Genomic DNA, 14,264 nt, shown 5'->3' on the forward strand with positions numbered 1-14,264 from the left:
TTCTTCACCGTTCTTCATCCGTTCTTCGTTCGTTCTTCGTTCTTCAACGGGTAAGTTTTCGAATCCGAGACTTTTAATTCATTTCTTGTTTTGTGTACTTTCACTTTAATTTCGTTTACTTTCAGTTTTCTTTTCTTCCATTTTTAATGTGCTTTAACCGTTTATTTAAGTCGTTTTCTTGCCTAATCTAAAAATAAAATAAATTTCCACCGATCATTTGAATTGTATCATTCGTTAATTTCGGTTAAAATGAATTCCGACCGTTTGGTCGTGCCGTAACCACGTTGGAAATCAAAAAAGAGGTAAAATAATAATATAATAATCCAAAAAATACCTTTTAGTAAAATGAAGCGAAAAAATCAATCGGACGTTTTCTCTTTGGGATTTTTCATTCTTAATCGAATTGACTAATAACTAAAGTGAAACTAAGGCTAAAATCAACTCGCCTAGTCAAGCTCGTCCACAAAAAAGTCACTAAAAAAGGGTTTGAAAGTTTATCATCTCAGTTTTCCTTATCAAGTAAATGGATCATTTTTTAAGGTCCAACGCCTTAAAATGATCACCTTTCAAGTAAAAAGAATCGCTTGATTCACGGTTAAGAAAGAACTACGTAGGTCTGATTTCCTCTTCAATGGAGGGTACGTAGGAGCAAAAGTCTCGCTTTTGTCAACCTCAAAAAATAAAAAGAAATAAAAGTTAAGATAACACAATTTCACAATTCTAAAAAATAGGTTGTTGTCCTTTGAGACAAACGTGAGAGGTGCTAATACCTTCCTCAAACGTAAATACAACTCCCGAACTTAGAATTTTCATTTCGACCGGTTTCCTTCGGTTTTTCCGACGTTTTCCACAAATAAACGTTGGTGGCGACTCCGCGCATCTTTCCTCTTTTGGAAAGCGCACCCGTGAGCCACGCCTTCGCTCGCCCGCAAAAGGGCATGTTGCGACAATAATAAACAAGATTTTGATTCTTTCCTTCCTCTACCATGATTACTGAACTTATGGCATGCTCTGATATTATTATGTATGGAATCAGGTCCTTCCCTAGTTGAGGCTTGGTAAGGATAGGTGGCGAAGCAAGGAACTCTTTGAGCTTATGAAAGTTAGCTTTGCATTCCTCATTCCACTTTGTTCCCCCTTACTTCTTCAACAATTTAAAAAAAAGGTTTGACCATGTTAGCTACTTTCAGCAGAAATCTAGATAGCGTTGCTAATCAATCGATGAGTCTTTGTTCTTCTTTCAGAGTGTATGGACTCTCATCTCAATGATAGTCGCACACTTCTCTGGGCTGGCCTCAATTCCTCTATGGGTAAGCATGAATCCAAGGAATTTCTTCCTTTTTCCTCCGAATATGCATTTCTCAGGATTTAGCCTCATGTCGTGCTTTCTTACATCTGCAAAGATCTTTGCCAAGTCTTTCACATAAGAAGTGGTGTTTGTACTTTTGACCACAATGTCATCAACATAGACTACTAGATTTCTCCTGAGTTGGAATGAATATCTTATCCATCAGTCATTATTACATGGCCCCATCATTCTTATAACTTAATGGCATAACCAAGTAGCAATAATTTGTAGTGTTGATCATGAATAGAGTCCTCCCCTCATCTTGCTCAAAGACATATTTGGTTATACCCGAAGTATGCATCTAAAAAGCAAAGGATGAGAAATTTGGAAGCTCCATTTACTAGAGGATCTATACTCGAAAGCAGATACAAGTCTTTAGGGCAGAATTTGTTTAAGACTGTGTAGTCGGTGCGCATCCTCCATTTCCCATTAGATTTCTTTACCATCACCATGTTAGCTAACCATGTTGTGTATTATACTTCTCTAATGAATCCTACATCCAAAATTTTATTTGCCTCTTCATAACCAGTTTTTCCACTTTCAAGGTTGAGTTTTCTCTTTCTCTACACCACTAGTATTGCCTCAAGGCAGATGGCTAGCCAATAACAGTGAAACTTGGGGTTGATTCCAAGCATACCTGATGTTGACCATGTGAAGAGGTCAGCATTCTTTGTTAGCACTTGGTCTCTTGACTCTTCCACTTCTATACTCATCTGGAATCCTAGCTTAGTGCATTGAGATGGTTCTTTGTCGAGTTGGAAAGGCTTCACTTCTTCAGTGGGCTCTGCTCTTGGCTTTTCTAGGGTCGAGCTCTGCTTCTCCTAGATTGTTGGAGAGGTGCATGATATCAGTTGTACTTTGAGTTCTGCTACCTTCTTTCCCTTGGTAATCTTGAGGCTTGAAGCATAACATTCCTATGTCATTGCTTGGTCGGCTCTAGCGATGATAATCTTGCCACTCGTACTCGGGTATTTCATCGCCAGATGGGGAGTTGAAATAATGACCCCCAATTCATTGAGTGTAGGTCGACCAATTAATATATTATAATAAGTGAAAGCATTGGCTAGGAGATACCTGATCATGATGGTCTTGGAATCTTTATCGTCTCCAAAAGTGTCTAGCAAGTTGACGTGTCCCATTGTTTCAATTGTCTCACTCGAGAAGCTTATGAGTTGTTCTGAGAACAACTCAATCTGGCTTTCTGGGATATCTTGTTGTTTGAAAGCAGACCAGTAGAGGGTATCCGCCGAGCTTCCCAGGTCAATTTGGACCTTCCACACTAAGAAACTAGCAATCTCCATTTTGACTACCATGGAATCATTGTGCATCTGCTCTATCCCCTAAAAATCCTCATTTGTAAAAGTGATGAGGGTAGGCTTTTTACTGCCTTCTTTTCAGCTGCTACAAAGTTGACAAACTTAAAGTTGTGGACATAATGCTTATGCACCAAGTTCGAGCTTTCGACACCTACGAATCCTACTATCGTGTTTATCACACCTCAAATCCGAGTTTCGGGTGAGGAAGTCCCATCCTGGAGTTGTGGTTTCGTTGTCTCTCGAGTTTGGTTGCACTCTTGACTCCTATCATGCTTCCTTTCTTGCTCTCGTGAAAGTTCCTTGTCCTAAACAAATCTCTACAACTGCCCTCAATTTTTCTATCTTGTCCTTGAGGGTAGTGCATTCTTCGGTATTATGACTAGCAACCCGATGATAATGACAATACTTAGACTTGTCTACTCCTAGTGGAGGTTGATTCTAAGCTGGCAACTAGATCAGCTCTACACTACATGCTTCCTTTTGTAGTTGGCTTTGACTCTTTGTCAATGGAGTGTAGTGGCTGAACTTAGACTGTGGTGATTTGTCAACTCTAACCTTCCCTCAGTTGTGACTACCATTGATCTTAGCCTCTCACCCTACTGGTTTCTTTGATGATTCTCCATGCATTTTTTCTCTGAATCTAGTCATTTCCATCTAGATGAAACTAGCAACCCTTGCTCTCAACTCGTCCAATGCTACTAGCAATTTCTTGCACGGGTTGTCCGAGAAGGAGCCAAACTTCAACACCATGATCATCGAGGTAAGTGCTACTTCTAGACTTAGGTCTCAATTTTGAACTTAAATTAATGAGAACATCTCCATAAATTCTCTTAAAGATTTGTCCTTGTCTTGCTGAATGTTAGCGAGTGGCACTACTGTTAGGTGACGTGGTTTACTCGTTTGTACAGCACTCCAAAACGCATCCTAAGAGTTGCAAATAAGTCAATGGAGTTTCTTGGAAAGCAAGTATACAAGTGAAACACAACCCCATTTAGCGTTATTGAGAATACTTAACACATGATTGTGTTGTCATTCATAAACAAACTCATTTGTGTAACTAATGTGTTCACGTGTTCATCTATGTCTGAGAGCCCATCGTGACGATTGATGTCAGCGTCTTCCATCCAAGCGAGAGTTGTGCCTCCATAATCCAATCAACAAAGGGATGTAGTCAAGTGTTAGCATTTACTGCTCTCTAAATCAATTGTATGATGGAGGGAGTTCCTTCGCGCCACATAGTATCAGCCTCATCAGTCCTAATCGAATGGGTCCGATAAGTTGTAGTTGCCACAACCAAATTTGCTTTTTGGGCCTCTCGAAGCTTCAAGTACTATTCTCTAAGAATGGCATTCTCTTTTCAAAGATTATCCATCTCTGAGGCATTTATTTGCTTCAAGGTATCCATCTCTCTTTGTAGGATGGTGATCAACAATGATCATCAAGCTCCTAACGCAAAGGACTCGCTATGTTTGTTGGGTTTCCCTTTTCAAGGGCACCCATGGTAGGCATCCCCATCATGGTTGATTCCTGCTCATGTGATCACTTTCCTTGGTTGACGGCATTGATTTCGTTGTCGTTCATTGCCATTGATGATGTAGTGGTCAAAGAGAAAGTTTTCCTTCGACCAGTAGGCGCCAAATATAATCTTGCCTACCATGAAAGATAAATAAATTATTGAAATACTACAATTACTTGCAAACACTTATTTTAACCCATAGTAGGTGTGCCCAAATATAATCTTACATAATGATGCTTTTGATTTACCTTAAGAGTAAATACCTAATGCACAATACAAGTATTAGGGGGAAATATTATAGTCTTGGCTTCTTAACCCGAATACAAATTGACTAGTTTTGTTGAATCTTCTCAAACAAGCCAACAAATTAAACCATTATATAACTTATTTGTTCATTCTAAATGTTGTTGTCCATATCCTCATAATTGCCAAATTTATTAAGCCAGTAGATGTCATGCTAACATGTGGAAGCAACGATATCCAAAGAAAGGAAATAGCAAAATCTCATACTTCATGTAGCAAAACTGCAAGAAAAAGATAAGAATTAGCAATCAAATTACCATTTTAAAGTTGGGGAAGAGTTAAATTGAACTAAACACATTTCAACTTTTATATTTAGGCTATGTTTGGCAAAACTAGCTGAAAAACTAACTGAAAGCTGAAAAACTAGCTGATAACTAGAAGCTGAAAATCTAGCTTATTCAATTATAAGTGTTCAGTAAAATTAGTTGTTGAAGTAACTAAAAAGTGTAAAATAATAGGAAAAATAATAAAATCATGATTTATTTAAAAAGAGTAACTAGAAGATTGAATAAATATATTGAGGATAAAATGGAAGAAAATATAAAAAATTAGAAGCTAGAAGCTAGCATTTTAAAAAATACTACTTCAAGTAACATTTAAAAAAAACACTAGAAGCTACTAAAAAAATTTGTTTACCGAATAATTAAACAAGTTTTTCATCTAGTAAAAAAAGCAAAAAACTAACTTAAATATCTTACCGAACATGGTCTTAACATACATTAATATCTCGACATTGATTGGCTAGTAAAAGCAAAGCAATGTTGTCACTTGTAAATCAAACAGTTTAGCTTTTATATATATTTGTTGTTTGGTTAGACAAAAACAAATTGATAAAACAAAAGGTTTCTTTTTAGACAAATTATCCACTTTATGGATTTTATAATTTAATTCAATGCAACGAATGATATACAAAAAGCCATCAATCACCAATCCCTAACACATGCCACTAAAGAACTTAATCAACATAAATGTCAGTCAGTAACAATGCTAACCGTATCAGTTGATGGAGCTCATTTGCAATCTACTTTTTGTCTCCGAGGCAAGTCAAGCTTGAGCAACTTGGTGAACTAGACATAACATTCAACATCCATTAGGGCAATGAGTATATGTAGAATGGTGCCCAGAAATCATTTCAAACAACAACTTCCTTAAAATTCTCTTTTGTAGACTGCATGAGCTCTAAACAAAATCGCCACACATGGATTACATGCATTCACAAACACACCTGAGATGTCTTGAGCTCTAGCTCATCCCACTCCAGGTAAGGACTGCTGCCTTCCACTATCCCTGTCCCAGCATATATAAAAGCACCAAGATCCTACAACCGAAACATGACACTGTTACGATTGATGTTAAAAACAACATGAATAAGATTCACATAATGAGATTTATGGAATTCATGGGAATATTTCGTAGAGTTCTTTTCCACAATTTTACCAGAGGGACAAAAGAGGTTTGTCAGAAGATACCATATCAATTTGAAAAGAAGATGAAAAAAAAAACTGTTGATACCAGTTGATAAGAATCTAATCTCACCACAAAAGTTAGTTGTTGTAGTTGGAGAGCCCTAGGCCTTATAAACCTCACATTAGAATCCCATACTTCTAAATATAGGACTAAAGTCCCATACCTTCCAAATTGGATCCTAGCAAAAAACTTGTTTTGAATTTGATACTTTAATGTCCCCGAGATGCATACTAATATTAATGCAGGGATTTATAAATCCTAGTGGAATAAGGCTTTTTGTTGTTGTATTTATAAACTATATCAAAAACTTTTCCTGCTAGAGTACTACATAAACAATACAGTTATCACCCCCTACCCCCGATTTATATTAGATACTAGAAACATGAACCATTTTGGACAATATAATCAAAACCTTCAGAAAATCTCAACCTACGCTATGCAAACTGAATGTGTCATTTAAAAAACCCCAAATGATAGAGCTAACCTTTTCCACCAATGCTGACCTGATGCCAACAGCAAACTCACTCTCTCCTCCACCAAACCAACCAACAGGTCCAGCATACATTCCTCGATCAAATACTTCTGCACATTGCCTTAGAAAGTAAGTAAAATTTATCCAAATGAATAGGAGTCAGAACCTTGTGTTGTAAACAGAATTTGAAACATCAAACAGATAGTTTAATTCTTTTTATTACCTGTGTGTTGTATTTTTACGACCACAACAATATTTCGAAAATGGTTAAATTAAAGCAAAATTAAAAGGGACCCTACACAAATTAGATGGTGACATGTAACACCTCCTCTCATACGCACATACCAGCCCATTTCCTTTGTTGTCTTTCCCCCTTTTCTCCTATTGTATACATATGTTAAAGGTCCATCAGGCCATCAATGGCTTGCTAGATCTATTAACATATGCTACTTTCATTATCGGAGGATCTATTGTAGAATTCTTGTGCATCATTTTCACCTTGTTTATATACCACCAAAACATGTATCTGGAAAATAAATCCTCACACGGCATCCCACCAACATCACCATAATTGCATTAACTTAAGTACACTAATATAATATTCACAGACATCAAATTCACTAAAATCTAGTATGGAAGTTTCTCAATAAGTACTTATAGAAGAGAACAATAAAATGAATCTTGCAGCTAAAATGAATCAAACTTTCGCACAACTTAATGCACCTCAACTTTTTTAAAAGCTTTCTCATTAAATTTCTTTTTATACACCTATAAACTTAATAGAGGTTGGCCTTAGCATTCTTGCCTTAGAAAAGTGTTGATAATATGGTCTTAAAACTAAAACGCTCTCACGGGCTAGAAACTAGCCCAAATTAGGCCTAAATCAGTATATATCACATAATATGAGCAAGTATCATTTCTGTTCCCATCACACTCTGCCCAAACAACATATTCCAAATTTCCAATTCCCCTAAATTTCCAGTCCTTACATGAACTTTCATGCCATAGTGCAAGTTATGTTCCTCAGTTTCTACATCCCACTAAAGAATATGACTTTATTACAAGTTGTATGACTTCCTTTATTTCCAAAAGAAAAATCTAAATGCTCAAGCTAAAAATCCTTTAATGAACAGATAAGAAAATATTTGATTGGGTAGAAAACGTAGTACATGAAAAGTGGATGTACCTGTTTCTGCAATTAAAAGTTGTGCCTCTTCTGTTGGAAACCCACAAACTGCTGGACTCGGGTGAAGAGATGACAAAATTTCAAACTAGAAGAACATCAAAAAGGAAAAAAACAGATAAACAACCTAATTATATGGTGAGTGTTTAATAAATTCTTCAATTTTTCAAGAACTGAAAGTTAGAACTTCATCAGGAATGTCCAATGAAACTTACGCATTCGATAATGAAATTGTATTATGTTTACCTCATCTTCTTCACTTCTTAACCTGCCAGATAATTGAGAATATAAATGTTGAATCCTGGGGAGTTTTCTTATCATTTTCTCTGGCTTGATTACAACTTTTTCACATACTGCCTGACAAAAAACATGAGATAAAAGGTTTATCCTCATGATAAAGTTGTTCTACGGAATATATGGAAATGCAAAATGAAACAACACATTTAGGTGTGACATCATACAGTTTAGACTTCCAACCTATATTGCTTTGGTCACATGGAAGATAACTTAGCTTCAATGTTTTAATTAGAGAAACTAACATGAATAAACTTACCTCTAATTTTCTTCTTATGGTGTCTCTCACTATAGTAAACTCAATGTCATCCTTTGGACTGTAAAGATATGACAGAAACTTAAACAGCAAAAACTGAGGAGCAAGACATAAATGTATGAAAATGTCAAGCATCAGGGAAAGTAATAAAGCAACAGTTTTGATCACAGCTCTAAGTAACAAGTCATACCTGGTAAGTAAGTCAAGTTCAATTTGGCAATCTAGTGCTTGTGATGCTCCTCTAGCACGGGTTCCAGCCAAAGCCTCACTAGTAATGTGGAGACATTTTCTGTGAAATAGTTGCTCTGGCTATTCATCAAGTTCATAAAAATTAAAATGGAAACAGGAGAAAAAATGTATCATTGCTGATTCAATTCAGCAAACAGTTTTTGAAAAGGTTATCCACCTAAAGACTTATACACAAGATTATGGTGTTAAACTATATTTGCAAAATGCACTTACTAAATACAAAGTTTCTTATATTTTTATGTGAAATTCATTTTGCGGGCATATTTAGGAATGTTCAGCACAAAATCATGACACAACATGTAATGATATATTGGTAAGAATATATATAAAACCATCCTAGTTCACACTTACTGTGTTTCCAATAAATGCTGGTGCATTTGGTGGCTGAAGTAAAAACTGGTAAGCATTTTCACCTTCAACCTGTAATAGTTTTGATGGGGACATAAGAAAATTTTCTACTACATATTATGAAGACAACATTGTTTAATTTGCTGGGAAGTAAAGAGTAAAGAACAGTCCAATACCTTTAAGCACGATAACCATGCAAGAGGATCAATATCAGCAGTAGGCACTACTCTAGTGCTACGAGCTAGCACAACCTGAGTTTCCAAGATGGAATAAGAAACTGATCTTTCAAATGGACAATTCAAACACAAGTTATGATACAAAAGCAGAAAAGAAAAACATGAAAGAAAACAAAAATAGACAGAAGAAATGTGCATGAGATATAGGTTACCTTAGTTAGTAAGGAATCATTTCGCTTTATCATCTGCAAAGCTCCATTAACAGCAAGATCCCAGTCTACTTTACTAGGAATGTTATGGCTGCTTGATATTAATGTTGGAGGAGTTTGTTTTGGAAACTTCACAATGGAAGAAGAAACCTGCACATGTGTGATTCGACAACATATTCTGCTTAATAACTTAAAGGACAAAACTTACATGCAGTTTCTTAAATACTTTTTGGTATTGTTTTCCAATGAAAATTAGAGTTTCATCTCAATAATTGGTGTAATAAAGACTCTTATTAAAACCAACATAGAGTTGAAACTCCATTTTGATGGGAGAACAACACCAAAGAGTACCTTAGAAATTGTGTCTAAGTTTTGTTCTAACTTAAAAGACACCATCTAATTAGCACTCACGTTGCGTAGTGTTTCTTGGAGGGCATTGATTGCATTTTCCCATGACCAAGAAAGATTATTATCCCAAGCAATAGTTATGGTAAGCATTGATCCTCCTTCAAGCTCATTGAACTCAACCTGTCATTTTTTTGGCTTGGTATCTCTAGCTGCTGATGCTATAAATATTAACACAAACATGGAATACCAAATTAGTGTTTGGAAAGAAAACAATGCATGCACCTGAGGAATCATGAAGTAGAAAGAACCAAAAGCCAGCCACTCTGATGACACCTTAGCTTTTGCATTGAAACGGATAGCTCCATAGGCACGGATTAAGGGGCATCTCTCAGAAAGAAACCTTGAAAGATGAAATGTTTTTCGAAAATCAAAAACTAAAAGAATTTTGAGGTCTAAACATTACAGTTGATGGAATGAATTTTGAACAGAAAAACTGCAGATTAGGCAGTGTGCAGATCAAGTTTAGGGCATTGCAATTCAAATAATAATCTCTCAGATAATTTTTAACTTTCAATCATAAATCATATTGAAATTGAATTTTAAAATTCAGAAACATAAAAAAATAATTTGGAATATACCATATAAATTAGGTAGTGTTTAATATAATAATTTAACTAGAACATGACCACAAGTCTCACAAACAAAATCATTTTATTTGAAAAAGGATTACTACCAACTATCAAGCCCACCAAACACAGGACTTGACAATTTATTGCCAATGCCTTGACAGAAAAGGCTGTCCAGAATGCAACACAAAGTCAAGTCATCCCTTGATAATAAATTGACAAGCCAAATTTTCATTGGCAGAAGAATCATTTTTCAAATGTAGAACATGCAGAGTAATGTTAATTAATTGCAGTCAGTAACCTGCAACTCTTATGCACCATTCATTTATATTAAATGACAAGATAGAGAAACAGAAATAAAGAGAAATAAATGGTGGTGACTGACTGGTGACAGAGATTTCTTTGAAAAACTTACCAGTAAATAACATTGTTGAAATCATTTCAAATTACCCATTCCTTTTACAATTTTGCGTGCCTCCTTCTCTCTTTCAAATTTACAAATGACAACAATTTCTCTCTTTTCCTTTGCAATGTTAGCGACTAAAATATATTTTAAGTATGTCCATTTTCAGTTAAAATTGATTTTAGTCTCTATATTTAAAAATGATAATTGAATCGTTATATATTATATAAATGGTAAATTTCATCTCTTTTTATGAAACTTAAGATGTTATGAGAAAGGACAAAACTCACCAACTAAAAAAAAAGAGGACTGAAATTATTATTTTTAAATATAGAAACTAAAACTAATTTTAATGGAACTAAGACTTAAGCACATTATATCGTATTTTTTCAAGTTAACAGTTTGATTCTCCCTCGCTAAAGTCAAGTCATCTATCACTACACTATCCAACAGTTTCCAATTTTAACTAAGTCAAACAAATGGGTGTTGTTATAAGGAGTATTAAATACACATTTAATTATTTAACAAAGTATTACCTCCATACAGAAATATAAGAGGAAAAAAATATGCTTGATGATCCAAAATATACGCCCATTTCTTAATTAGAGTTTTATTTTTGATAACTTTCTCTTTTTTTACCATGTAATTAAATGTAAAAGATACTTTAAGAAATGACTTAATTTTTTTATTGACACTATCAACATCAAATGGTGTTAACTAATTTTTTTAATGGTTGTAAATTAGCTTTTTTTTTCTTATATTTCAGTTAGGAGAGAATATTTTTGTTGTTGTTGTATTATAGGTGCAAGGTATCTATGGATTTCGTTAATGGTTAATCACTATCAAAAAACCTAACCAATCATCACCTTTAGTAGAATGTGACTTTTTTATCACATTTTATCTATCCACAAAACTTGACTCAAGAACTCACTTAAAATATTTAAACTTGGTTCCACACATACCAACTATTTATTGATAATTACTTAACAAAGTATACATTGGGCAATATTATTTTAACTTAATAAATACATTTTTAATATATAATTATCACTTTTTCCTTATTTAAACAAGTGACCTTAGTAGTAGTTAGTATTTAACATAACAAACTTCTAAAGATTATCTACAAAGCAAATGTTAACCAGAGTAAAATAGTAGTAAATACACTCCCATCTTCCCTTCCAAAACATTCTAATATAATTTTAAATAAAAAAAACATATTTATTAATTTTTTTTGAGTTTAATAATTAAATAAATTTTATACTATTTTTCAATTATAAATTATTATTTGTATAATTTTTAAAATAATTTATATAAAAAATTAATAAAGTAACCCAACATAATAATTTATAATTGAATGAGAGTGCAAATGGATAGCTTTTTATTCTCTTTCTCAATCTTTTAGCCAATTGTAGCAACATATCTGTTGACATCTCAAATTTTTACAAGGGCACCAAAAGCATTTACCTCCTTATAGATATCCAATCCCAGTATGAAAATGGATGTGGCTGGGAAAAGAAAACAGCTGAACCCACCCCAGCAACACTGACCAACTTTTCTTCACCATTGCAGCAGGGACTGTACTGTTTCCTTCCAAAGAAGAAGCAGCGAGGAAGGAGAAGGTGGTTCTGTGAGAGAAGCCAATCAATGGCTTCAACTTGCTCTTCAATTGGCACCTGCACCCTTACAATGCCGGAAGAGGTACCGAACGGAGCCTCCGATTCCAGCTCCGAAATGGCCATGTTGAGGCTGTACATAGCCATTGCAGGTGATGCAACTGGTGCCAAGGTTTTGGTTTCTATGGTTCCAACAGGGTTCCTTGTTCTTGAATATTGGTGCTGTCCCTCTCTGCAACCATTCATTGAAAGGTGGCATCTTTGATACACGGGTCTCTAAACAAGAAAAGTAAAACATAAACATAGGATTAATCAGTTTTAGAGTTGTTATGCAGGACATCTTGTGTGGCTAGGACGATTATTTTCAATAAAGATTATTTGCTTATAAAAAGAATGTGTGGTTTGTTCATTGGAACACAGCATCCCAGACACATAAGTTCCTCAAAAAATAAAAAGCAAACATAGGTAACATTTGTTTCAGGATATAATTTCACATTCTATGAATCACATCCTTAAAAATATTGTAACCAAGAATCTTATCCTTGAGTAAATTCAAAAGGGTGTTTGAATATTTTTTTTAAATTTGAAATAATTGAAATGGATATGATAAATGTGTTTAAAAAATAACTTTTTACCTTCCGTGAGAATATCATTTTCTCACACTTCATCGAGAAAGCAAAAATGAAATAATAAATAATATCATTATATCATTAACGTTAAATTACTCATTTGGTCCATATATTTTTACAATTCATTTAGAAGTAATTTTTCTAATTTTTATAATTTATATTTTAATTCCTTTTTAGTTCTTATATAATTTAAAAATAATTTTTTTAATATTTTAGTTTCTATAATTTAAAAGTGATTTTTTTAGTTTTTATAATTTATATTTTAATTATCTTTCAACCCTTAATACAAAAAAATATATAAAAATAATTAATTATAAATTAGTTATTAATTATCAATTATTTTTTATTATAAATTATTTTGTGATAAATTAGTTAGAAATTACTTGTTAATATTTTTGTAATTAATTGTAATAGATAATATTCTTCATATTTTGATGATAAGAAATAAAAAAGAATTAAAATATAATGTATAAGGATTAAAAAGACCATTTTTAAATTATAAGGATTAAAAAAAATTAAAATAAAAATTATTTAAAAAAATTATTTTCAAACTAACTAAAAAAAATTAAAATATAAACTATAAAAATTAAAAAAAAAACACATTAAAATTATAGGGACTAGAAAATACAAATAAGAAAATTATAAAGATCAAATGATTAATCAACAATACTTAATAAAATTTTCAAAAGTCGTAACAATTACAAAAATATTACATTCCTTAAGTTTAAATTTCTGGAAATAAACTTTTAATAACACGTGGAACAAGCAACTCTAAAGATTCATTTTTAGTGTTGTAACAAGACATTTGAATAATAATATGGCAAAAATAAAATTTTAGATGTTGAATTAGACTCCTAACTCAAATTCTAAAACAAAGAGAAGAAACATAGGCAAGAGAGTAGTAGTTTGGCGCATTACATGGTATTGGAGGAAGTATATGGATTGCTGTTCCTTGGAAGCAGGAGGTACGAGAATGTTGTTGCATTTTTTGGTGTCGGTGAAATGAGTGAGCCACTTGTGAACCGTGCCCATTGCCATGAATGAGTTTATGAGTGAGGGAGCATGAGATACAAAGTGAGTTTATAAGAGAAGAAAAGGAAGAAAAAATGGTGGATTGTTGTACTGTGGAAACAAAAGTGAAGGGGATAGGAAGGAAATGATGATGATATGGTTTGGTGAGGGGGTGGATGGGTTTCTACTATTGATTGCCTCACTTGATTTCATTTGGACTGTAGTGTGACACGTGATACAGCAAGGTTTCCCCCTTAGCTGCTCAAGCAGCAGAAAAGAAGTAGAAGTGGCCATTTTTTTTTTCCTGTTTAAGAAACTACACATCTTGTCTGTTTTAATATTTAAATGGCTAAAATACTATTATTCGATTATATTCGGTTTAGTTTTTTATTTTTGTAAAAAAAATTAATTTAGTCATTTATATTTTTAAAGTAAATTAAAATGGTCATTTTTTTATTTTAGATATAATTTTAAATTATTTTAACTAATTTGAAACC

The 14,264-nt window shown here is 33.5% G+C and overlaps 1 protein-coding gene across 3 annotated transcripts; it reads right to left on the reverse strand.

Moving 5' to 3' along the window:
- Positions 1-925: 925 nt before the first annotated feature.
- Positions 926-13,973, reverse strand: LOC114415052 (isochorismate synthase, chloroplastic-like). Of its 3 annotated transcripts, none has more exons than XM_028379570.1 (15): positions 13,675-13,973; positions 11,979-12,403; positions 9,768-9,885; positions 9,549-9,665; positions 9,141-9,287; positions 8,929-9,003; positions 8,756-8,824; positions 8,346-8,464; positions 8,159-8,216; positions 7,852-7,962; positions 7,609-7,693; positions 6,435-6,532; positions 5,709-5,801; positions 5,476-5,550; positions 926-4,314 (listed from the first exon to the last, which is right to left on the reverse strand). In XM_028379570.1, the coding sequence occupies exons 1-14, from the start codon at positions 13,792-13,794 to the stop codon at positions 5,494-5,496; spliced, it is 1,692 nt and encodes a 563-aa protein (XP_028235371.1). In that variant the 5' UTR covers positions 13,795-13,973; the 3' UTR covers positions 926-4,314; positions 5,476-5,493. The 3 variants fall into 3 exon arrangements, with proteins under 3 accessions (XP_028235371.1, XP_028235382.1, XP_028235361.1); XM_028379581.1 differs by lacking the exon at positions 926-4,314 and adding an exon at positions 4,345-4,704 and having other exon boundaries at positions 11,979-12,359; positions 13,675-13,972; XM_028379560.1 differs by lacking the exon at positions 926-4,314 and adding an exon at positions 4,345-4,704 and having other exon boundaries at positions 13,675-13,972.
- Between the last annotated feature and the right edge of the window lie 291 nt (positions 13,974-14,264).

The sequence above is a fragment of the Glycine soja genome, chromosome 1 (assembly GCF_004193775.1).
Source record: "Glycine soja cultivar W05 chromosome 1, ASM419377v2, whole genome shotgun sequence".
NCBI lineage: Eukaryota > Viridiplantae > Streptophyta > Magnoliopsida > Fabales > Fabaceae > Glycine > Glycine soja.